Source organism: Rhinoraja longicauda, chromosome 38 (assembly GCF_053455715.1).
Source record: "Rhinoraja longicauda isolate Sanriku21f chromosome 38, sRhiLon1.1, whole genome shotgun sequence".
In the NCBI taxonomy this organism is placed as follows: domain Eukaryota; kingdom Metazoa; phylum Chordata; class Chondrichthyes; order Rajiformes; family Arhynchobatidae; genus Rhinoraja; species Rhinoraja longicauda.
In genome coordinates, this window is record NC_135990.1 from 5,252,411 (window position 1) to 5,277,008 (window position 24,598).

At 50.3% G+C, this 24,598-nt stretch overlaps 1 protein-coding gene across 1 annotated transcript in view; it reads left to right on the forward strand.

The window, feature by feature from the left end:
* Positions 1–24,064, forward strand: part of LOC144610862 (AT-rich interactive domain-containing protein 3B-like) — a 30,480-nt gene extending 6,416 nt beyond the window's left edge. The window contains exons 2-6 of the mRNA XM_078429830.1: positions 7,175–7,358; positions 9,095–9,339; positions 14,257–14,508; positions 22,314–22,403; positions 23,493–24,064. Of these exons, the coding sequence (XP_078285956.1) occupies positions 7,175–7,358; positions 9,095–9,339; positions 14,257–14,508; positions 22,314–22,403; positions 23,493–23,632 (911 nt within the window). The 3' untranslated portion in view covers positions 23,633–24,064. The remainder of the gene's footprint in view (positions 1–7,174; positions 7,359–9,094; positions 9,340–14,256; positions 14,509–22,313; positions 22,404–23,492) is intronic.
* Positions 24,065–24,598: the final 534 nt, after the last annotated feature.

Here is a 24,598-nt window from a genome sequence, read left to right on the forward strand (position 1 = left end):
AGGCAAAAGGAAGGAACTGCAGATGCTGGTTAAAGTGAAAATAGACACAAAAAGCTGGAGTAACTCAGCTTCTGAAGAAGGGTCTCGACCCCAACCCACACCCATTCTTTCTCTCCAGAGAAGCTGCCTGTCCCGCTGAGTTACTCCAGCATTTTGTGTCTATCTTCGGCAAAAGGTATAGATAGAAATGTGAAAACGCACACCTCCAGATTCAGGGACAGTTTCTTCCCAGCTGTTATCAGGCAACTGAACCATCCTACCACAACCAGAGAGCAGTGCTGAACTACGATCTACCTCTTTGGAGACCCTCGGACTATCCTTGGTCGGACTTTGCTGGCTTTACCTCGCACTAAACATTATTCCCTTATCATGTATCTGGGCACTGTAAATGGATCGATTGTAATCATGTATTGTCTTTCTGCTGACCGGTTAGCACGCAACAAAAGGTTTTCACTGTACCTCGGTACACGTGACAATAAACTGAACTACTATTCACAACCTGTGGCAGCTGCTGACTAGTGGAAGCATTTGTAATTAGGATCGACACAAAGTGCTGGAGTAACTCAGCGGGCCAGACAGCATCTCTGCAGAAAATGGGTAGGTGACGTTTCGGGTCAGGACCCTTCATCAGATCAGGCAACATCGCTAGGAATAGTGAGGCCCTATACACACGCACGTACGTATGTGTTACACACAAGCGTGTGTGTATGTGTTTGTACGCACGATTGTCAGTGTGTGTTTGTGGTGTGTGTGTGTGGAGAGTTTAGCACATCAAAAATGCAAGCCAGATGCCTTCCCCAGTTACAGCCCAAATATACGTTACTAATGATTTTAACAAGTGGGGGGGGGAGTAGAGAGGTCTTCTAATTCACCAAGGCCACGGTTTGGAGAGAGATTGGGCAGCGCGGGGTGGCGCAGCGGCAGAGTTGCTGCCTCACAGCGCCGGAGACCCGGGTTCCATCGTGACCGCGGGCACTGTACGTACGGTGTTTGTACGTTCTCGCCGTGACCGCGCGGGTTTTCACGGGTGCTCTGGTTTCCTACCACACTCCAAAGACGTTTAGGTCTGTGGGTTAATTGTGCTTCTGGAAATTGTCCCCGGGAGTGTAGGATAGAACTAGCGTACACTATGTTGGTCTGAAGAAGGGTCTCGACCCGAAACGTCACCCATTCCTTCTCTCCCGAGATGCTGCCTGACCTGCTGAGTTACTCCAGCATTTTGTGAATAAATACCTTCGATTTGTACCAGCATCTGCAGTTATTTTCTTATACTACTTGTTGCTCCACTGCGATTTCTCTTCAAGGTATGTCCACTTTGAAGAAGTTCTCCTCGTCTCTTCAACGAGAGTTTAGCAACATGCCCTCTCGTTGCTCCCCCTCTGTGATTTCTCCTGCCCTCCTACTCTACGGAAAACATCAGTCTGAAGAAGGGTCTCGACCCGAAAACGTCACCCATTCCTTCTCTCCCGAGATGCTGCCTGACCTGCTGAGTTACTCCAGCATTTTGTGAATAAATACCTTCAATTTGTACCAGCATCTGCAGTTATTTTCTTATACTATGTTGGTCGGTGTGGACTCGGTGGGCTGAAGGTCCCGATTCCACACTGTGCCTCTAAAACCAAAACTATCTCCGATACTAAATAAAGGTCCAGCTATATACACTGATGCTTGGATTTTTACTTTAAGGGCAACTCATCCCATTTGCCCATCATTGCACCGGTCTCTGATGGTGGTCACCCATGGCAACGGAACGCGGGGGGGCCAGCTTTGACTGGCTCCCTTGCTTGTCCAAGGTGTTAAGTTTCGTTTAGTTTATCTCATTGTCAGTGAAAAGCTTTTGTTGTGTGCTCACCGTCAGCACAGGGTCTGAAGAAGGGTCTCGACCCGAAACGTCATTCAGAGATGCTGCCTGTCCCGCTGAGTTACTCCAGCATTCTGTTCTCTATCTCCAGCAGAAAGACAATGCATGATTACAATCGAGCTATCATATCATATATATACAGCCGGAAACAGTGATATATATACAGCCGCCCAGTGATCCCCGCACATTAACACTATCCTACACTAGGGACAATTTTTTACATTTTACCCAGCCAATTAACCTACATACCTGTACGTCTTTGGAGTGTGGGAGGAAACCGAAGATCTCGGAGAAAACCCACGCAGGTCACGGGGAGAACGTACATTTAATATGTAAAGATAAATGATAAGGGGATAATGTTTCTGGTTCTGGTTGATTACTGTGCAAACTAAACGAAGGTATTTATTCACAAAATGCTGGAGTAACTCAGCGGGTCAGGCAGCATCTCGGGAGAGAACGAATGGGCGACGTTTCGGGTCGAGACCCTTCTTCAGACTCACCTTATAAGCGGTTTGGTACAGGGTAAAGCCAGCGTGTAGTCCGATTAAAGATAGTCCGAGGGTCTCCAAAGAGGTAGATAGTAGTTCAGCACTGCTCTCTGGTTGTGGTAGGATGGTTCAGTTGCCTGATAACAACTGCCCCTGAATCTGGAGGTGTGCGTTTCTACACTTCTATACCTTTTGCCCGATGGGAGAGGGGAGAAGAGGGAGTGGCCGGGGTGCGGCTGGTCCTTGGTTATGCTGCTGCCCTTGCCCTGTTGAACATGAAGAGTTTGTGTGTCGGAAGGAACGGCAGATGCTGGTTTAAAATGAAGAGAGACACAAAAAGCTGGAGTAACTCAGCGGGACAGGTAAGCAAGCATCTCTGGAGAGAAGGAACGAGTGAGGTTTTGGGTCGAGACCCTTCTTCAGACATGAAGTGTTCATTCCCTTGTACTGCGGTAGGTCGTGCTGGCCTTCCCAGTCACTTCCTGCTCTCATTTGGCAGCACAGATGTTTATCAGCTCTGAGAGTCACAGGGTTTTGTCCTGATTTTGATGCTTCCAATCGTGCTCCCTGACAGCCTATTAGCTTCCATTCAATCCCCCTAAACTCAATCAGCAATTTCAATGTGAGAAAGCAGACAGGTATTTGAAGTGTACTTCAAAGCCAAGCTTAATTAAATTTCCTTCTTTCTTCCTGGTCCTTTGTTGGGAACATTTAAGCTGCTAATCCACTGACATATTTACCACGCTGACATATTAACAGCAACTCGTTCCATTTATTATTATTCAACGCCATGTATAATAAGTTTGGGGAGGAGTGCATGTTCTCCATTCGGTCGAAGCAAGGAGCTGCAGATGCTGGTTAATACACTAAAGGATGCAAAATGCCGCACGGTGGCGCAGCGGTAGAGTTGCTGCCTCACAGCGCTGGAGACCCGGGTTCGATCCCGACTACGGGCGCTGCCTGTACGGAGTTTGCACGTTCTCCCCGTGACCTGCGTGGGTTTCCTCCGAGATCTTCGGTTTCCTCCCACACTCCAAAGACGTGCAGGTTTGTAGGTTGATTGGCTTGGACGTAAGTGTGAATTGTCCCCAGCCTGTGTAAGATAGTGTTAGTGTGCGGGGATCGCTGGTCGGTGCGGACTTGGTGGGCCGAAGGATGTGTTTCCACACTGCAACTCTAAGCTAAGCTAAACTAAAACTGGAGAGCTCTATTCAAGAGAGAGCTGGATAGAGCTCTTAAGGATAGCAGAGTCAGGGGGTAAGGGGAGAAGGCAGGAACAGGGTACTGATTGAGAATGATCAGCCATGATCACATTGAATGGCGGTGCTGGCTCGAAGGGCCGAATGGCCTCCTCCTGCACCCTATTGTCTATTGTCTATAAAACTAATGATAATGAACCCACATCTCCAGTTCCTTGTTTCCACCTATCACTTGCCGGGCTTTGACCTTCTCCCAAATCTCCTCCAGCTTTCTCCCTCCAACGACAACCAGTCTGAAGAAGGGTCCTGACCCAAAACATCACCAATCCATGTCCTCCAGAGATGGCTGCCCTACCCGCTGAGTTCCTCCAGCACTTTGTGCCTCTTTTAGAGAAACAGAGCTCATTTTTCAGGTTGAAGACTCTTGCCAGAATTGAGAAGGAGACGAAAGTAGGCTGGTTGCCGAGCTTGGTTTAGAACAAGGGTATTCTCACTCCCATATCCACACTGTTTATACATGATGACGTTACACCATCCTGGTCTAAAGACTTAAGATAGCTCAGTGTGGAAACACCACACCACTGAGAAATAGCTGCCTACTAGGTGAAAGACTGGAGCGACTAGGCTTGTATACACTGGAATTTAGAAGGATGAGAGGGGATCTTATCGAAACGTATAAGATTATTAAGGGGTTGGACACGTTAGAGGCAGGAAACATGTTCCCCTTTGTTGGGGGAGTCCAGAACAAGGGGCCACAGTTTAAGAATCAGGGGTAGGCCATTTAGAACTGAGATGAGGAAAAACTTTTTCAGTCAGAGAGTTGTGAATCTGTGGAATTCTCTGCCTCAGAAGGCAGTGGAGGCCAGTTCTCTGAATGCATTCAAGAGAGAGCTAGATAGAGCTCTTAAGGATAGCGGAGTCAGGGGGTATGGGGAGAAGGCAGGAACGGGGTACTGATTGAGAATGGTCAGCCATGATCACATTGAATGGTGGTGCTGGCTCGAAGGGCCGAATGGCCTACTCCTGTACCTATTATCTAGACTCACTGTGATGGATGTTTCTTTTTTTTTTGCGTGTTGGTTGGGGTTGTGTAATTTGCCTATTTTAATGCTTTTATTGTGTAATTTGCCTATTTTAATGCTTTTATTGTTGGACTGTGGGTGACTGAATTTCGTCCATAAAAGGATGACAAATAAAGATATGTTGTATCTTGAATCTTGAATCTCTTGAAAGGAGATTAATAGAATCATACAGCACACAGAACCAGGCCCTTGATCCCACTTGGTTGAATCTGACCTAGATACCCATCTGCTTTTCACCGTACCTCGGTACATGTCCGTGGGTGCGGGGGGAAGAGAGGGGAAGTTTTGTTGCCTCCATCACAGTGAGGGGAGTGTTTGGAGTCACTGTGATGGATGTTTGTGTTGGGGTCGGGTGTCCTGTGTTGTTTTTTTTTCTTTTTGCTGTGTTTTGTGACTGCTGAAATTTCGTTCGGTGTTGTGCCGAATGACAATAAAGTGTTGTTATGTTATGTTATGTTATAAACAACACTCCAATGACTCAAGCTTAATTGGCCTTCTAAATTCCCCTTAGTGTGCAGGGAGTGGATGAGAAAGTGGGATAACAGAACTAGTGTGAACGGGTGATCGATGGTCAGCAAGGGCTCGGTGGGCCGAAGGGCCTGTTTCCACGCTGTATTTGTATCTCTAAACATCGCTCTCCAGATTTTCCACCTGCAACTCACCCCAGGAGCTGACTCTTCTGAAAGCAGACTATAGTGAGTGATGTAGGAAGGAACTGCAGATGCCGATTTATACCGAAGATAGACACAAAAAGCTGGAGTAACTCAGCGGGACAGGCAGCATCTCTGGAGGGAAGGAATAGGCGACGTTTCGGGTCGAGACCCTTCTTATGACCTGTCGGTAGGATCTACACGTGCTGGTTTGACCCGAGAATGGACACGAAAAGCTGGAGTAACTCAGCGGGACAGGCAGCATCTCTGGAGAGAAGGAATGGGTGACGTTTCGGGTCGAGACCCTTCTTCAGACTTGTAGGTAGGAACTGCAGGTGCCGGTTTAAACCGAAGATGGACACAAAAAGCCGGAGTAACTCAGCGGGACAGGCAGCATCTCTGGAGAGAAGGAATAGACATAGTCACGTCCATTTAGAGTTTTGAGATTGTTACAAGCTGTGAAGCTGTCTCTGCAACCCATGAAAAATATGATCATTACCCTCACGTTAGTACCACTTTGCGATTAAATCTGATGTTCTGACATGCTTAATCTCTATAAATCTGCAAGTGCAGCCTGGGTGGGGAGTCCTGCCTTAAGTTGCTGTGTTAGAGCCCGTGTCAGCCAAGGTCATCCTGTATTGATTCACCCATCACTGAATAGTGTATGAGCCCGCTTAAAACGCCATAAGTCATGGTTTATAGTTCCTGGCTTTCTCTCGTTCCCTCTGGCCCGGCACCATGACATTGCACTGGTGAGAGTGGATGTGGAGAGGATGTTTCCACCAGTGGGAGAGTCCAGGACCAGAGGGCACAGCCTCGGAATTAAAGGACGTTCCTTTCGGAAGGAAGATGAGGTGGAATTTCTTTAGTCAGAGGGTGGTGAATCTGTGGGACTCATTGCCACAGAAGGCTGTGGGGGCCAAGTCAACGGATATCTTCAAGATCAAGATTCAAGATCAATTTGTTGTCACATGTGCCATTTAAGGTACAGTGAAATTTGAGTTAGCATACAGCCAATCTAAGTAAAAAGCAGCAAGACACACAGCCACATAAAATAAAATTTAACATAAACATTCACCATTTTTAAGGAGGAGATTGATAGATTCTTGATTAGTGCGGGTGTCAGGGGTTATGGGGAGAAGGCAGGAGAATGGGGTTAGGAGGGAGAGATAGATCAGCCATGATTGAATGGCAGAGTAGACTTGATGGGCCGAATGGCCCAATTCTGCTCATATCACTTATGACCTGATGGGTTTCAGGAGTTATGGGGAGAATGGGGTTAGGAGGGAGAGATAGATCAGCCATGATTGAATGGCGGTATAAGAAAATAACTGCAGATGCTGGTACAAATCGATTTATTCACAAAATGCTGGAGTAACTCAGCGGGTCAGGCAGCATCTCGGGAGAGAAGGAATGGGTGACGTTTCGTGTCGAGACCCTTCTTCAGACTGATGTCAGGGGGGCGGGACAAAGGAAGGATATAGGTGGAGACAGGAAGATAGAGGGAGATCTGGGAAGGGGGAGGGGAAGGGAGGGACAGGGGAACTATCTAAAGTTGGAGAAGTCGATGTTCATACCACTGGGCTGCAAACTGCCCAGGCGAAATATGAGGTGCTGTTCCTCCAATGATTGAATGGCGGGGTAGACTTGATGGGCCGAATGGCCTAATTCTGATCATATCACTTATGACCTGATGGGTTTCAGGGGTTATGGGGAGAAGGCAGGAGAATGGGGCTAGGAGGGAGAGAGAGATCAGCCATGATTGAATGGCGGGGTAGACTTGATGGGCCGAATGGCCCAATTCTGCTCCGATCACGTGTGAAGGTATAACGCAAGTACCTTGTGCTTTTAACAGTAACTCACTGATGGACAAAAAAACTCTTGTCTTTTGCAGGAACCCCAGTGAACAGGATCCCCATCATGGCGAAGCAAGTGTTAGACCTGTACATGTTGTACAAACTGGTCACCGAGAAGGGGGGCCTGGTGGAAGTCATCAACAAGAAGATCTGGCGGGAAATCACCAAGGGTCTGAACCTACCTACCTCAATCACCAGCGCAGCCTTTACACTCAGGACACAGTGAGTGCCTACCCTCAGCCCCGTTCATCAGTGTCCCTTCCCCCATTTTGAGATGTTGGTTCAGGGTACCTCTCCACTGGGTACTAGGTCAATTCCCGGAATGGCGGGACTGTCGTGTGTTGAAAGACTGGAGCGACTAGGCTTGTATACACTGGAATTTAGAAGGATGAGAGGAGATCTTATCGAAACGTATAAGATTATTAAGGGGTTGGACACGTTAGAGGCAGGAAACATGTTCCCAATGTTGGGGGAGTCCAGAACAAGGGGCCACACAGTTTAAGAATCAGGGGTAGGCCATTTAGAACTGAGATGAGGAAAAACTTTTTCAGTCAGAGAGTTGTGAATCTGTGGAATTCTCTGCCTCAGAAGGCAGTGGAGGCCAATTCTCTAAATGCATTCAAGAGAGAGCTGGATAGAGCTCTTAAGGATAGCGGAGTCAGGGGGTATGGGGAGAAGGCAGGAACGGGGTACTGATTGAGAATGATCAGCCATGATCACATTGAATGGCGGTGCTGGTTCGAAGGGCCGAATGGCCTCCTCCTGCACCTATTGTCTATTGTCACCTCGTGCGGCCAGCTGCAAGGCTCTCCCAGGACTCCACATCGATGTCGAGCGCCTTCAAATCTCTCTTGCAGACATCCTTGTAACGTAGCTGGGGGCGGCCGATGGTTCTCCTCCCAGATGTCAGCTCTCCATAGAGGATGTCTTTTGGAATATGGCCATCCTCCATGTGGTGGACATGGCCCAGCCATCGCAGTTTGCGCTAATAATAATAATAATAACAATAATAATAATAATAATTCCGTTAGCCCTAAGAGCTATTTCCTATTCTCCCTTGAAAACATCCAGTGAATTGGCCTCCACTGCCCGCTGTGGCAGAGAATTCCACATGTTTTGGAACATATAGTATTGTGTGCAGTTTTGGTCTCCTAATTTGAGGAAGGACATCCTTGTAATTGAGGCGGTGCAGCGTAGGTTCACGAGATTGATCCCTGGGATGGCGGGACTGTCATACGAGGAAAGGTTGAAAAGACTAGGCTTGTATTCACTGGAGTTTAGAAGGATGAGAGGGGATCTTATAGAGACGTAGAAAATTATAAAAGGACTGGACAACCTGGATGCAGGAAAAATGTCCCCAATGTTGGGGGGAGTCCAGAACCAGGGGCCACAGTCTTAGAATAAAGGGGGGGCCATTTAAAACAGGTGAGAAGGAACTGTTTCACCCAGAGAGTTGTGAATTTGTGGAATTCTCTGCCACAGAGGGCAGTGGAGGCCAAATCACTGGATGGATTTAAGAGAGAGTTAGATAGAGCTCTGGGGGCATGTGGAATCAAGGGATATGGGGAGAAGGCAGGCACGGGTTACTGATTGTGGACGATCAGCCATGATCAGGATGAATGGCGGTGCTGGCTGGAAGGGCCGAATAGCCTCCTCTTGCACCTATTTTCTATGTTTCTAAACTTGGAGGAAGCCCACTTGGTCATAGGAAGAACGTTCAAACTCCACACAGACAGTACCTGGATGAATTTAAAAGAGACTTAGATAGAGCTCTAGGGGCTAGTGGAATCAAGGGATATGGGGAGAAGTTGGGCACAGGTTACTGATTATGGATGATCAGGATGAATGGCGGTGCTGGTTGGAAGGGCCGAATGGCCTCCTCCTGCACCTATTGTCTATGTTTCTATATGACAGTGTGCGGGGAAGTGTGTAACGGGCGTGTTTTTGTCTGTCCGCAGATACATGAAATACCTCTACCCGTACGAATGTGAAAAACAATCGCTCAGCTCACCTGCCGAGCTGCAGGCAGCGATCGACAGCAACCGGAGAGAGGGCAGGAGGCCCAGCTACAGCTCTGCTCTCTTCGGCTACTCCCCCAGCACGGCCCCCGGCCTCCTCTCCCCTCCCAGGGTCCACCTGCCCTCCATGAATGTTTCTTCCAGCAACGGCATCCACCTCTCTCCCGGCCAGGTCATCAAAAAAGGTAACTGCCGCCTTCCTCGATGCTTGCTCTTCCCATAGAAACACAGGCAACAGGTGCAGGAGGAGGCCATTCGGCCCTTCGAGCCGGCACCGCCATTCATCCTGATCATGGCTGATCGTCCACAATCAGTAACCCATGCTCACTTTCCCGCCTCCCTTTTCCCCAGCTTGACAACCCTCTAACCGGTCGTAAGAAATTGGATGTCAAGTCAAGTCAAGTCAATTCTATTTGTATAGCACATTTAAAAACAACCCACGTTGACCAAAGTGCTACACATCAGTTCAGGTACTAAGGAACGAACATACAATGGCACACAAACATAACAGCACATACATAAACAGTTCACAGCGCCCCCTCAGAGGGCCTCAAACGCTAGGGAGTAGGAATAGGTTTTGAGCCTGGACTTAAAGGAGTGGATGGAGGGGGCAGTTCTGATGGGGAGAGGGATGCTGTTCCACAGTCTAGGAGCTGCAACCGCAAAAGCGCGGTCACCCCTGAGCTTAAGCCTAGACCGCGGGTTAGTGAGTAGCCCCAAGTCGGCCGTCCTGAGGGACCTGGAGATAGAGTGGTGGGTTGGAAGATTTTTGATGTAGGGGGGGCAAGCCCGTTTAGGGCTTTGTATGTGAATAGGAGGAACTTGAAGTTGATTCTGTACTGTACTGGGAGCCAGTGGAGAGAGGCCAGAATCGGGGTGATGTGGTCCCTTTTACGGGTACCCGTCAGGACTCTCGCTGCGGCGTTTTGGACCAATTGCAGGCGGGACAGGGATATGTAGGAAGGAACTGCAGATGCTTGTTTAAACCGAAGGTAGGCACAAAAAGCTGGAGTAACTCAGCGGGACAGGAGTGGGTGACGTTTCGGGTCGAGAGCCTTCTTCAGGCTGAGTAACCCTTGCTCTCCCTCTCTCTCCGCCCCTCTCCCAACCTCGTTCCCCGACTAGTTTCACCGCCGCCCTAATTGATCTGATCGTGTGCCTCGTTGTCACCTTGCCCCCCCCCTCCCCAGCCAGCAATGAACCGTTCAATAGACAATAGACAATAGGTGCAGGAGGAGGCCATTCGGCCCTTCGAGCCAGCACCGCCATTCAATGTGATCATGGCTGGTCATTCTCAATCAGTACCCCGTTCCTGCTTTCTCCCCATACCCCCTGACTCCGCTATCCTTAAGAGCTCTATCTAGCTCTCTCTTGAATGTATTCATAGAATTGGCCTCCACTGCCCTCTGAGGCAGAGAATTCCACAGATTCACAACTCTCTGACTGAAAACATTTCCTTGACAGCGTCTGCTTTGATCTGTCATCTTCACACCTTGCCTTTCAATGCCTCTGGTGTCTCCCTCTGCCCTGACTCTCAGTCTGAAGAAGGGCCTCGACCCGAAACGTCACCCATTCCTTCTCTCCGGGGATGCTGCCCGTCCCGCTGAGTTACTCCAGCAGTTTGTGGTCTACGTGAGAGATTGAATGTTGGAGACCTGGATTTTCAGAGAGCCTTTGATGAGGTGCCACACATGAGGTTGCCAAGGAAGATGGGCGCCCACGGTACCAAAGGGCAGATACTAGCATGGATAGCAGGTTGGCTGGATGGCAGAAGGCAAAGAGTGGCAATAACGGGGGCTTCTTTTGGTTGCCTGCCAGCAAAGATACTAGAGGAGCAAGATAGACCACTCGACCCTAAAAACCGTAGTACGTCACGGCGCCATTTTAGTAAGCAGAAACTTGCAGAAACATTTAAAAAGAAAAATAACAGAAATCTGTGGATTGATAGATGAGATATATTCTGCATTTTAATGGTATCATCACACATACTGTTCCCCCAAAACACTGATTACACTGCGAGAGGCCGGTTTTGCTTACTAAAATGGCGGACGTAACGCCCCTTTGCGTACTACACTTCAGTATAGGCGATCTGAACGGAGTGGTCCATCTTGCTCCTCTAGTATCTTTGCCTGTCAGTGACCAGCGGAGTTCCCCAGGGCTGGGGCCGGTACTCTTCACGTTGTATATTAATGATTTGGACGAGGGGATTGAAGGCTTTGTGGCCAAGTTTGCAGACGATACGGAAATAGGTGGAGGGGCAGGTAAGTGTGGAGAAAGTAGGGACCAATGGACCAATGGAATGTTGGCCTTCGTAACAAGAGGAGTTGAGTATAGGAGCAAAGAGGTCCTTCTACAGTTGTACCGGGCCCTGGTGAGACCGCACCTGGAGTACTGTGTGCAGTTTTGGTCTCCAAATTTGAGGAAGGATATTCTTGCTATTGAGGGCGTGCAGCGTAGGTTCACTAGGTTAATTCCCGGAATGGTGGGACTGTCATATGTTGAAAGGCTGGAGCGATTGGGCTTGTATACACTGGAATTTAGAAGGATGAGGGGGGATCTTATTGAAACACATAAGATAATTAGGGGATTGGACACATTAGAGGCAGGAAACATGTTCCCAATGTTGGGGGAGTCCAGAACAAGGGGCCACAGTTTAAGAATAAGGGGTAGGCCATTTAGAACGGAGATGAGGAAGAACTTTTTCAGTCAGAGAGTGGTGAAGGTGTGGAATTCTCTGCCTCAGAAGGCAGTGGAGGCCAGTTCATTGGATGCTTTCAAGAGAGAGCTGGATAGAGCTCTTAAGGATAACGGAGTGAGGGGGTATGGGGAGAAGGCAGGAACGGGGTACTGATTGAGAGTGATCAGCCATGATCGCATTGAATGGCGGTGCTGGCTCGAAGGGCTGAATGGCCTACTCCTGCACCTATTGTCTATTGTCTATTGCAGAAGGACTTGGACAGGTTGGGAGAGTGGGCAGAGAAGTGAAGAGATGGAATATGGTGCAGCATATGTGTGGGGTCGTGCATTTTGGCCGTAGGAACAAAGGCCTAGACTATTTTCAAAATGGGGAGAGAATCCAGAAATCGAAGATGCAAAGGGACTTGGGAGTGCTGGTGCATGAGCAGTAAAGAAAGCAAACTCAAAGCTAGCATTCATTTCAAGAGATGGCCGTGGAGGCCAAGTCAATGGATATTTTTAAGGCACAGATAGATAAATTCTGTCCCCCTCTCTCCCCTCTCCCCACTCACCCTCTCTCCCACCCTCCCCCTCTGCCACATTCCCTCTCTCTCCCTCCCTCCCCCCTCTCCCAAACTCACTCTCTCTCCCACACTCCCTCTCTCTCCCTCCCTTCCTCCCCTCGCCCTCTCTCCCTCTCACCGTCCCTCTCTCCCGTTCTCTCCCTCCTCTCATCCTCACTCTCCATCTCTCCCACCCTCTCTTCCCTTCCCTTTCTTCCTCTCTCTCTCTCCCTAACTTTCCCTTTCTCTCTCTCCCTATCTACTCCCCCCCCCCCCCCCCCTCTCTCCCCACTCTCCCCCTCCCCCCCATCGCCCCTCCATGTGTGTGAGCTGGGCTGGGTGTGAGCTGTAGGGTTGCCAACTGTCCCGTATTAGCCGGGACATCCCGTATTTTGGTTTGTCCCGTACGGGACCGCCCTTGTCCCGTATTAGGCCCGTGGGCCGCTGTAGGCCGGGACAGTGTAGGCTAACGGAGTGTGTTCGGGGAGCGGGGCCGAGTGCGTTCGCCTAACGGAGGTTGCGTAGCAACCCGCCTCCCGACCCGGGCGGCCGCCATTGGTGGAGCGGGAGCACGTGGCCGCTGGCTGGGTGAGGTCACGTGGGGCGCGGGGCGGTGACGTCACCTTGGCCTGTATTTGGGATTGAGATAGTTGGCAACCCTGGTTGTGTGTGAGCTGTGCTGTGTGTCACTGTGCTGTGTGTGTGTGTGAGCTGTGCTGTGTGTGTGTGTGTGTGCTGTGTGTCATTATGCTGTGTGTGTGAGCTGTGTTGTGTGTGTGTGCTGTGTGTGTGTGTGAGCTGTGCTGTGTGTGTGTGTGTGAGCTGTGTGTGTGTGTGTGAGCTGTACTGTGTGTGTGTGTGTGAGCTGTGCTGTGCTGTGTGTGTGTGAGCTGTGCTGTGCTGTGCTGTGTGTGAGCTGTGCTGTGCTGTGCTGTGTGTGAGCTGTGCTGTGTTTGTGAGCTGTGTGTGTGTCGCTGTGTGTGTGTCACTGCTGTGTGTGTGTGAGCTGTGCTGTGTTGTGTGTGAGCTGCTGTGTGAGCTGTGCTGTGTGTATGTGTGTGTGCTGTGTGTCATTATGCTGTGTGTGTGAGCTGTGTTGTGTGTGTGTGCTGTGTGCGTGCTGTGTTAAGTGTGAGCTGTGTGTGTGTGTCACTGCTGTGTGTGTGTGTGTGAGTGTCACTGTGCTGTGTGTGTGAGCTGTGCCGGGTGTGTGTGAGCTGTGTGTGTGCGTGTGTGTGTCACTGTGCTGTGTGTGTGAGCTGTGTGTCACTGTGATGTGTGTGTGTGAGCTGTGCTGTGTGTGTGTGACCTGTGTGTGTGTGACCTGTGTGTGTGTGTGTGTGAGCTGTGCTGTGTGTGTGTGTGCTGTGTGTGTGAGCTGGGGTGTGTGTCACTGTGCTGTGTGTGTGTGACCTGCGTGTGTGTGTGTGAGCTATGCTGTGTGTGTGTGTGTGCTGTGTGTGTGTGACCTGTGTGTGTGTGTGTGTGAGCTGTGCTGTGTGTGTGAGCTGTGTGTGTGTGAGTGTCACTGTGTGTGTGTGCTGTGTGTGTCGCTGTGTGTGAGCTGTGCTGTGTGTGTGAGCTGTGTGTTTCAGCCGGGATATGTGTGAGCCGGGCTGTGTGTGTGTGACCTGTGTGTGTGTGTCACTGTGCTGGGGTGTGTGAGCTGTGCTGTGTGTGCTGTGTGTGTGTGTGTGTGTGCTGTGTGTGAGCTGTGTGTGTGTGAGTGTCACTGTGTGTATGTTGTGTTGTGTTGTGTGTCACTGTGCTGGTGTGTGAGCTGTGCTGTGTGTGTGACCTGTGTGTGTGTGTGTTGTGCAGTGCTGACCTGCCCCGGGCCTGTGTTCTGTCTCCGTCACCCAGAGGATGGTCTGGCCAGCTGTGCTCTGGGCCCGAGCCATCTCCACATCCCGTTCTCGCTGGGCGGCCACCATTCGGTGGGGCTTCCCATCACCCTGGAGCAGTTGAGGGAGAAGCTGGAGAGCGGAGAGCCGCCGGACAAGAGGGTGGCTCGATTCTCGGAGGACCAGCAACGCCTGATGCAACACGCCCTGCAGCACAACCTCTTCGCCATGGCAACCCACATGCCCATGAGCATCAAGATCAACGGCAAAGGTAGGCCCCACTTAAGTTTAGTTTAGAGTTACAGCGCCCTTCGGCCTACCGAGTCCGCACAGACCAGCCATCCCCGCCCCCGCACACTAACACTATCCCACGCACGCCATGTTCTCCACAGATGCTGCCTGTCCCACTGAGTTACTCCAGCTTTTTGTGTCTACGGTTTTGAACCAGCATCTGCAGCTCCTTCCTACCCACCGTGGTTTAGTTTAGTTTAGAGATACAGCGCGGAAACAGGCCCTTCGGCCCATCGAGTCCGCGCCGACCAGCGATTCCCGCACATTAACACGTGCAGCGTAGGTTTACTAGGTTAATTCCCGGAATGGCGGGACTGTCATATGTTGAAAGACTGGAGCGACTAGGCTTGTATAAACTGGAATTTAGAAGGATGAGAGGGGATCTTATCGAAACGTATAAGATTATTAAGGGGTTGGACACGTTAGAGGCAGGAAACATGTTCCCAATGTTGGGGGAGTCCAGAACCAGGGGACACAGTTTAAGAATAAGGGGTAGGCCATTTAGAACAGAGATGAGGAAAAACATTTTCAGTCAGAGAGTTGTGAATCTGTGGAATTCTCTGCCTCAGAAGGCAGTGGAGGCCAATTCTCTGAATACATTCAAGAGAGAGTTAGATAGAGCTCTTAAGGATAGCGGAGTCAGGGGGTATGGGGAGAAGGCAGGAACGGGGTACTGATTGAGAATAATCAGCCATGATCACATTGAATGGCGGTGCTGGCTCGAAGGGCCGAATGGCATACTCCTGCACCTATTGTCTATTGTCTATTGTCTATCCCACACACTCTCGGGAGAATTTACACCTGTAACAAGCCAATTAACTTACGTCTCGTCTCGGGAGTGTGGGAGGAAACCGAAGATCTCGGAGAAACCCCACGCGGGTCACGGGGGGGGGGAGAACGTACAAACTCCGTGCAGACAGCACCCGTAGTCGGGATCGAACCTGGCGCTGTCAGGCAGCAACTCTAGCGCTGCATCACCTGTTGGTAGCCCCTCCCCAGGGGTGAGGGGGTCCTGGAGTAGAAGTGGCCAAGACCCAAGAGCAGGGCCATTGAGAATCTGAATATAATTTACAATAAGCTTCATGCCTGCAGATCAGGTTGTTTTATGGCATTAAAGGTGCTGTATAAATCGCTTGTGCATTGGGGAATGAGAGTTGAGTGTTGTCATTGGCAGTCGTCCAAAGAGTTTTGTTTTAATTGTGTTGTTACAGCGATAACTTCATGGCCGTTTATCCGCTTGAATCTTTCTGCCGATGATGCAGTCAAAGGTTGAGGCAGAGAAACCTTTCTACAGATGCACTGTAGAAAGCATTTTATCGGCGGTATCACAAAATGCTGGGGTAACTCAGCGGGTCAGGCAGCATCTTGGAGAGAAGGAATGGGAGACCCTTCTTCAGACTTTATTGGGATGTGTCACAGCTTGCTTTGGGAACACAGCTCCATCCAAGACCCGCAAGAATTGTGGACGCAGCCCAGACCATCGAACAAACCAACCTCCCTTCCATTGACTCCATCTACACCTCACGCTGCCTCGGCAAGGCCAGCAGCCCAGACCATCGCACAAACCGACCTCCCTTCCATTGACTCCATCTACACCTCGTGCTGCCTCGGCAAGGCCAGCAGCATAATCAAGGACCAGTCTCACCCCGGCCACTCCCTCTTCTCCCCTCTCCCATCGGGCAAAAGGTACAGAGGTGCAAAAACGCACACCTCCAGATTCAGGGACAGTTTCTTCCCAGCTGTTATCAGGCAACTGAACCATCCTACCACAACCAGAGAGCAGTGCTGAACTACTATCCACCTCATTGGTGACCCCCGGATTATCTTTGATCGGACTTTTACTAGCTTTACCTTGCCCTAAACGTTATTCCCTTATCATGTATCTATACACTGTAAATGGCTCGATTGTAATCATGCATTGTCTTTCTGCTGACTGGTTAGCACGCAACAAAAGCTTTTCACTGTACCTCAGTACACGGGACAATAAACGAAACTAAACTGAACTAAAAACCCTACCCTTGGTACCTCTGTTATAAACACGTGTCTCGCACAGCTTTTGAGTCACTGAATTCTTGGAGTACAGGAGGATGAGGGGTGATCTTGTAGAGTTGTTTAACATCATGACATGAACAGATCTCTAAATCTAAAAAATCTAAATCAAAAGATCGGGTAAATGCACAGATTCTTTTACCCGGGGCACAGGAATCATAAACCAGAGGAATTAGGTTGAAGGTGAAGGGGGAAAGATTTCGACGTACAGACTTTGGACTTTTGAGAGACAGAATCAGGCCCTTCGGCCAACTGAGTCCGACTAGCAATCCTCCTACACTAGCACTATCCTGCACACCAGGGACAATTTACAAATTTACCAAAGTCAATTAACCTACAAACCTGCACCTCATTTGGAGTGTGGGAGGAAACCAGAGCACCCAGAGTAAACTCATGTGGGAGAACGTACAAACTCCGTACAGACAGCACCCGTAGTCAGGATCGAACCCGGGTCTCTGGCGCTGTAAGGCAGCAACTCTACCACTGCGCCACGGTGCCGCCCCCCGTTTAATAGGTACCTGAAGGGCAACATTTTTACAGAAATTTCACCCATCCATGTTGTCCAGAGATGCTGCCTGACCTGCTGAGTTACTCCAGCACTCTGTGTCTTTTCTTTTACAATACTTTAGTTTCTCCTTTAACTACTCAGGCTTCAAGCTTATACTCGCTGGAATTTAGAAGACTGAGGGGGGATCTTATTGAAACATATAAAATTCTTAAGGGGTTGGAGAGGCTAGATGCGGGAAGATTGTTCCCGATGTTGGGGAAGTCCAGAACCAGGGGTCACAGTTTAAGGATAAGGGGGAAGTCTTTTAGGACCGAGATGAGACAACATTTCTTCGCACAGAGAGTGGTGAGTCTGTGGAATTCTCTGCCACAGAAGGTAGTTGAGGCCAGTTCATTGGCTATATTAAGAGGGAGTTAGATGTGGCCCTTGTGGCTAAAGGGATCAGGGGGTATGGAGAGAAGGCAGGTACAGGTTACTGAGCTGGATCATATTGAATGGCGGTGCGTACAGGCTCGAAGGGCCAAATGGCCTACTCCTGCACCTATTTTCTATGTTTCTATGTAATTGTCCACTCTGGGAACAGATTACATTTTTTTTTAAACCCCAGGATCTTCAACCTGAATCATTAAAGTCTCCTTCCTTCTCCATAGACGCTGCCTGTCCTGTTGAGCGTTGTCGACACACTCTGATTTGATTTCAGATTTCCAGCATCTGCAGGGTTGTGTTTCTTGCTGTTCAGTGCCATCGCCTGACACATCCCTGATTCCCCCTCACTCAGGTATCGTGCCTTCTGGTGTCTGGGCAACTGGGCAACAAAAAAATCTCTACCCCTCCTGTTAGAATCGCCCCTTGAAATCTTTTACCAAATTTTGGGCCATTTGAACTGTTTGAAGCCACTCTTCCAAAATGCAATGGGACCTGTTTAGTTTGAAAGCCCTGTGAAAGGTGGGCTATTGTGGTGCCTTCCAACAATGGGCTGTCCCATGATATGTGTAGGAAGGAACTGCAGATGCTGGTTTAAACCGAAGGTAGACACAAAAACCTGGAGTAACTCAGCGGGTCAGGCAGCGTCTCTGGAGAGAAGGAATGGGTGACGTTTCGGTAACTTTAAGTAACCTCTGCTATCCCTCTCTCTCCCTAACCCTCCCCCACCCAAGTCGTTTTCACCCCCAAAAAAGCCTGTTTCCTTTATCACCATTACTTTTTTGTGAAGTAAAATTACTTGAACTACTTGAAGAAGGGTCTCGACAATAGACAATAGACAATAGGAGCAGGAGGAGGCCATTCAGCCCCTCGAGCCAGCACCGCCATTCAATGTGATCATGGCTGATCATTCTCAATCAGTACCCCGTTCCTGCCTTCTCCCCATACCCCCTGACTCCATTATCCTTAAGAGCTCTATCTAGCTCTCTCTTGAATGTATTCAGAGAACTGGCCTCCACTGCCCTCTGAGGCAGAGAATTCCACAGATTCACAACTCTCTGACTGAAAAAGTTTTTCCTCATCTCGGTTCTAAATAGCCTAACCCTTATTCATAAACTGTGGCCCCTGGTTCTGGACTCCCCCAACATTGGGAACATGTTTCCTGCCTCTAACGTGTCCAACCCCTTAATAATCTTATACGTTTCGATAAGATACTGAAACGTCACCCATTCCTTCTCTCCCGAGATGCTGCCTGACCCGCTGAGTTGCTCCAGCATTTTGTGTCTACCTTCGATTTAAACCGGCATCTGCAGTTTTTTTTCCTACTTACTTTTCTGCATATCATTCATTGTTCTTTATCTCTCCACATCACCGTCTCTATCTCTAGTTTCCCTTTTCCCGAACTAGTCTGAGGAAGGGTCTCGACCCGCAAACGTCACCCATTCCTTCTCTCCAGAGATGCTGCCTGTCCCGCTGAGTTACTCCAGCTTTTTGTGCCTGTCTTTGACTGTCCCATGAAGGCACGGCCAGTGAGATTGAGAATAGATTAACCTCCTCAGATGGAAGGTATTTATTCACAAAATGCTGGAGTAACTCAGCGGGTCAGGCAGCATCTCGGCAGAGAAGGAGTGGGTGACGTTTCGGGTCGAGACCCTTCTTCAGACTGATGTCAGGGGGGCGGGACAAAGGAAGGATATAGGTGGAGACAGGAAGATAGAGGGAGAACTGGGAAGGGGGAGGGGAAGAGAGGGACAGAGGAACTATCTAAAGTTGGAGAAGTCAATGTTCATACTGTTGGGCTGCAAGCTGCCCAGGCGAAATATGAGGTGCTGTTCCTCCAATTTCCAGTGGGCCTCAATGTGGCACTGGAGGAGGCCCATGACAGAAAGGTCAGACTGGGAATGGGAGGGGGAGTTGAAGTGCTCAGCCACTGGGAGATCAGGTTAGTTAACACGGACCTCATCAGATGCCTCAGTTTAGCGTTTAACCTCTCAATGGGGGTTTGGTGCCATCATGTGGACTGTTTGTGCACTGCAGGTAATCAGATACAGTCATCGGCACAGGGTGTGGAAACAGACCCTTGGTCCAACATGCCCCATCTACACTAGTCCCACCTGCCTGCATTTTCCCCAAATCCCTCCAAATCTATCGCATCCATGTACCTGTCCAAATGTTTTTGGAACGTTGTGATAGTCCCTGCCTCAACGACCTCCTCTGGCAGCTCGTTCCATACACCCACCACCCTCTGTGTGAAAAAGTTGCCCCTAAGGTTCCTATTAAATCTTTTTCCCTAAAGCTAAACCTAAAGCTGAGGTCGGCTAGTTCTTGATTCCAAGAGACACAAGAAACGCAGATGCTGGAAGAATTGGAACAGCCAGTAAACAACCAAACAATGGCAACTTCATAAATATACCGTAGAACACAAAGTGCTGGAGTAACGTGGACGGCACGGTGGTGCAGCGGTAGAGTTGCTGCCTTACAGCGAATGCAGCGCCGGAGACTCAGGTTCGATCCTGACTACGGGCGCCGTCTGTACGGAGTTTGTACGTTCTCTCCGTGACTTGCGGGGGTTTTCTCCGAGAACTTCGGTTTCCTCCCACACTCCAAAGACGTACAGGTATGTAGGTTAATTGGCTGGGCAAATGTAAAAATTGTCCCTAGTGGGTGTAGGATAGTGTTAATGTGCGGGGATCGCTGGGTGGCGCGGACCCGGTGGGCCGAAGGGCCTGTTTCTGCGCTGTATCTCCAAATCTAAATCTAAAAATCTAAAACTCAACGGGTCAGGCAGCATCTGTGGAAGGAATGGATAATAGACAATAGACAATAGACAATAGACAATAGGTGCAGGAGGAGGCCATTCGGCCCTTCGAGCCAGCACTGCCATTCAATGTGATCATGGCTGATCATTCTCAATCAGTACCCCGTTCCTGCCTTCTCCCCATACCCCCTGACTCCGCTATCCTTAAGAGCTCTATCCAGCTTTCAATAGATGATAGGTGATATTTAAAGTCAGGACCCTTCTTCAAACTCATGGCTCAAAGAATGAACCTAATCCAAAACCTCACCTGAGTCTGACGAAGGGTCCCGACCCCAAAACATTCTCTGCCCACTCCCTCCAGAGTCCAGAACCAGGGGTCACACAGTTTAAGAATAAGGGCTAGGCCATTTAGGACTGAGATAAGCTTAAAACGTTTTCACCCAGAGAGTTGTGAATCTGTGGAATTCTCTGCCACAGAAGGCAGTGGAGGCCAATTCACTGGATGTTTTCAAGAGAGAGTTAGATTTAGGTCTTAGGGCTAATGGAATCAAGGGATATGGGGAGAAAGCAGGAACGGGGTGCTGATTTTGGTTGATCAGCCATGATGACATTGAATGGCGGTGCTGGCTCGAAGGGCTGAATGGCCTAATCCAGCAACTATGTTTCTATGATCCATCGAGTCCACACCATCCAGCAATCCCCGTTCATACTAGATCTATATTGTCCCACTTTTAGACAATAGACAATAGGTGCAGGAGTAGGCCATTCGACTTTTGTCACTCCGGGCAATTTACAGAGGGCCAATTAACCAACGAACCTGCACGTCTTTGGGATGTGATAGGAAACCGGAGCACCCGGAGAAAACCCACGCGGCCGCAGGGAGAACGTAGGAACCCCACACAAACAGCCCTGGAGAACCTGGGTCTCTGGCGCTGTGAGGCGGCAGGCAGCTCTACCAGCCATGCCGGTCTCAGCTGTCAAGTCAAGTCAAGTTTATTTGTCACGTACACATACACGATGTGCAGTGAAATGAAAGTGGCAATGCCCGCGGATTGTGCACAAAAAAGAATTACAGTTACAACATATAAATAAAGTCAATACAGAGAAGATAAAATGTAGTCTCTGGAGTTATAAAAGTTAACAGTCCTGATGGCCTGTGGGAAGAAACTCCGTCTCATCCTCTCCGTTTTCACAGCGTGACAGCGGAGGCGTTTGCCTGACCGTAGCATCTGGAACAGTCCGTTGCTGGGGTGGTAGGGGTCCCTCATAATGTTGCTGGCTCTTGATCTGCACCTCCTGATGTATAGGTCCTGCAGGGGGGCGAGTGTAGTTCCCATGGTGCGTTCTGCCGAACGCACTACTCTCTGCAGGGCCATCCTGTCCTAGGCAGAGCTGTTCCCAAACCAGACTGTAATGTTGCCGGACAGGATGCTCTCTACAGCCCCAGAGTAGAAGCAATGAAGGATCCTCAGAGACACTCTGAATTTCCTCAGCTGTCTGAGGTGGTAAAGGCGCTGCTTTGCCTTACCCACCAGTGCGGCAATGTGCGTTGCCCATATCAGATCCTCTGTGATGTGGACTCCCAAGTATTTAAAGCTGCTCACCCTATCCACAATAGACCCATTTATCTCCAGTGGCGTGTACGTCCTTGGATGTTGAGCCCTTACTAAAGTCCACAATCAGCTCCTTAGTTTTAGTGACATTCAAGAGGAGGCTGTTGTCCTGACACCAGAGTGCCAGATCAGCCACCTCGTCCCGGTAGGCCTTCTCATCGTTGTCGGAGATCCGGCCCACCACCAAAGTGTCATCAGCAAACTTGATGATGGAGTTTGAGCTGAACCTGGCCACCCTGAACCAGGGGTCGCCCAGGCCAAGCGGCGTTGTCGGTGTCCTCCGCCGGGCGTCTGTCCCTCGAGCGGCCTCGTGGATCAGCGCCCGGTCTAACGGAACTTCAGGGTCTCCTCCAGAGTCCCCACTCTGCCGACACGACCCGCTCCCACACTGCCCCACGCGGTCTAACCTGGACCTTGTACCACCTCTTGTGCAGACGATCGGCAGGAACTCGCCTTGAACTTGTCGACCAACGGGATCAGCAGCATCAACATGTCCATCGAGATTAACGGCACTCTCTACACTGGTAAGGCATTTCTCCTGACAACCCTGTCTCGCCTCTTCATGTGTAGGAAAGAAAATGGCAGATGCTGGTTTAAACCGAAAGTAGACACAAAATGCTGGAGTAACTCAGCGGGTCAGGCAGCATCTCTGGCGAGAAGGAATGGGTGATGTTTCGGGTCGAGACCCTTCTTCCGAAACGTCACCCATTCCTTCTCTCCAGAGATGCTGCCTGTCCCGTTTAGTTACTCCAGAATTCTGCGTCCATCTTCGGTGTAAACTTACATCTGCAGTTCCTTTCTACACATCGGTTCCTGAAACCAAACGATCGCTGAGAGATGCTGATGTTCACCAGAGACGCTGCCTGGCCCGCTGAGCTACTCCAGCACTTTGTGCCTTGTGTCGAAAGACGGCATCTGCAGTAGGGTTGCCAACTATCTCACTCCCAAATAAGGGACAAGGTGACGTCACCGCCCCGCGCCCCATGTGACCTCACCCGGCCAGCGGCCACGTGCTCCCGCTCCACCAATGGCGGCCACCCGGGCCGGGAGGCGGGTTGCTACGCGGCCTCCATTAGGCGACGCCCGGGCCTACACTGTCCAGGACTACAGTGGCCCCGGGCTACAGCGTCCGGGCCTACAGTGTCCGGCCCTAAACTGTCCCAGCCTACAGTGTCCGGGCCTACAGTGTCCGGGCCTACAGTGTCTGGCCCTAAACTGTCCCGGCCTACAGTGTCCGGGCCTACAGTGTCCGGGCCTACAGTGTCCGGGCCTACAGTGTCCGGGCCTACAGTGTCCGGGCCTTCAGCGTCTGGCCCTACAGTGTCTGGCCCTAAACTGTCCCGGCCTACAACGCCGTCCGGACCTACAGTATCCGGGCCTACACTGTCCAGGACTACAGCGACCCCCGGGCTACAGTGTCCGGGCCTACAGCGTCTGGGCCTACACTGTCCCGGCCTACAGCGCCGTCCGGGCCTAATACGGGACAAGGGCGGTCTCGTAAGGGACAGTTGGCAACCCTAATCTGCCGTTCCTCGTGCCTGCAGCCAACTCCACCTCCCGATGGCGATGTTGCTGTGCCACGAACTGAAGCCAACCTCTACTTCTTCTTTCAGGAGTCCTGTTCGCTCAGAGACCGACCGTGCACGTGATCGCTGGACCAAGCAGTTGCACCTCAGCCTCGCAGAGTACGACCAGTCCTACCTCCGTCAAGGGCCCTGCCTCCGCTGAGCCCTCCACCAGCGGCTCACCCTGAGGCCGGGCCAGGGCTCGCTGCTGCATCAGGCATCAGGGAAAGGACTCGTCCTGATTGTATTTTTCTAGAATCTAAAAAAGGCAGGGAATTTAAGTGAGAAAAATAATAAATGCAAAAAAACCTCCCCCCCCCCACAAAAAAAACCAAGCCGGTAAAGAAACAATTGCACAGATCTTTTCAGCTCAAGAAACCTTAGAATATATCGCCCACCTCTTGGGGGGGGGGGGTCAAAACCCAATGTCTGACGTCAACGGGTAATTGGGCAATGGCGCACAAACGCCACCTCCTGTCCTTCGACTCATAACACCATCATCAATTTTTAGAGCCGCGATTTTAACGGGAGCCACTTGTTTTGTGTCTCTCTCTCCACCCCTCCCCACCATCTTGACATGGAATGGCCATAGCGCCCCCCACTGGCGGGAGGCCTGAAGTGCAGCGTGACATGTTTACATAGGTTTCCCCCTCCCATTATATCGGTGCGCGCTTCAGAACTGACGAGGGCAGAGGGTGACTGGGAGTGCTTGCACGCGCAAGATTACTAATATTATTACTGTATAAATATGCGGCCAGTTCCACGGGGGATTCAGTTGAATTCCCAAGATAGCGATGTCCCGCTTGTTGGCAACAGATTCAAACAAGAGGCAATTTAGTCTGTAGAACGGTCTAGACCCGTTCTTTCTCTCCAGAGATGCTGCCTGTCCCGCTGAGTTACTCCAGCATTTTTCGTGCCCATCAGATATGGTCAAACTGTGAGTCATGGCAGATTTTTTTTTAACTTTTCATGTGTTAATTGCAAAGGGAGGAATGAATAGGCGACTGAAGTTGACGTTCCTAAATTCTAGACCATTAACTCTTTGGGGGTCGTTGAGCCTTAACTCGATGGTCTGTGGGCACCTCTGTCCCATTCTACCACCGCCCAGCGAATGTGGAGTTAGTGCCCCTCACAACAGGGCCCTGCCCGGCCTT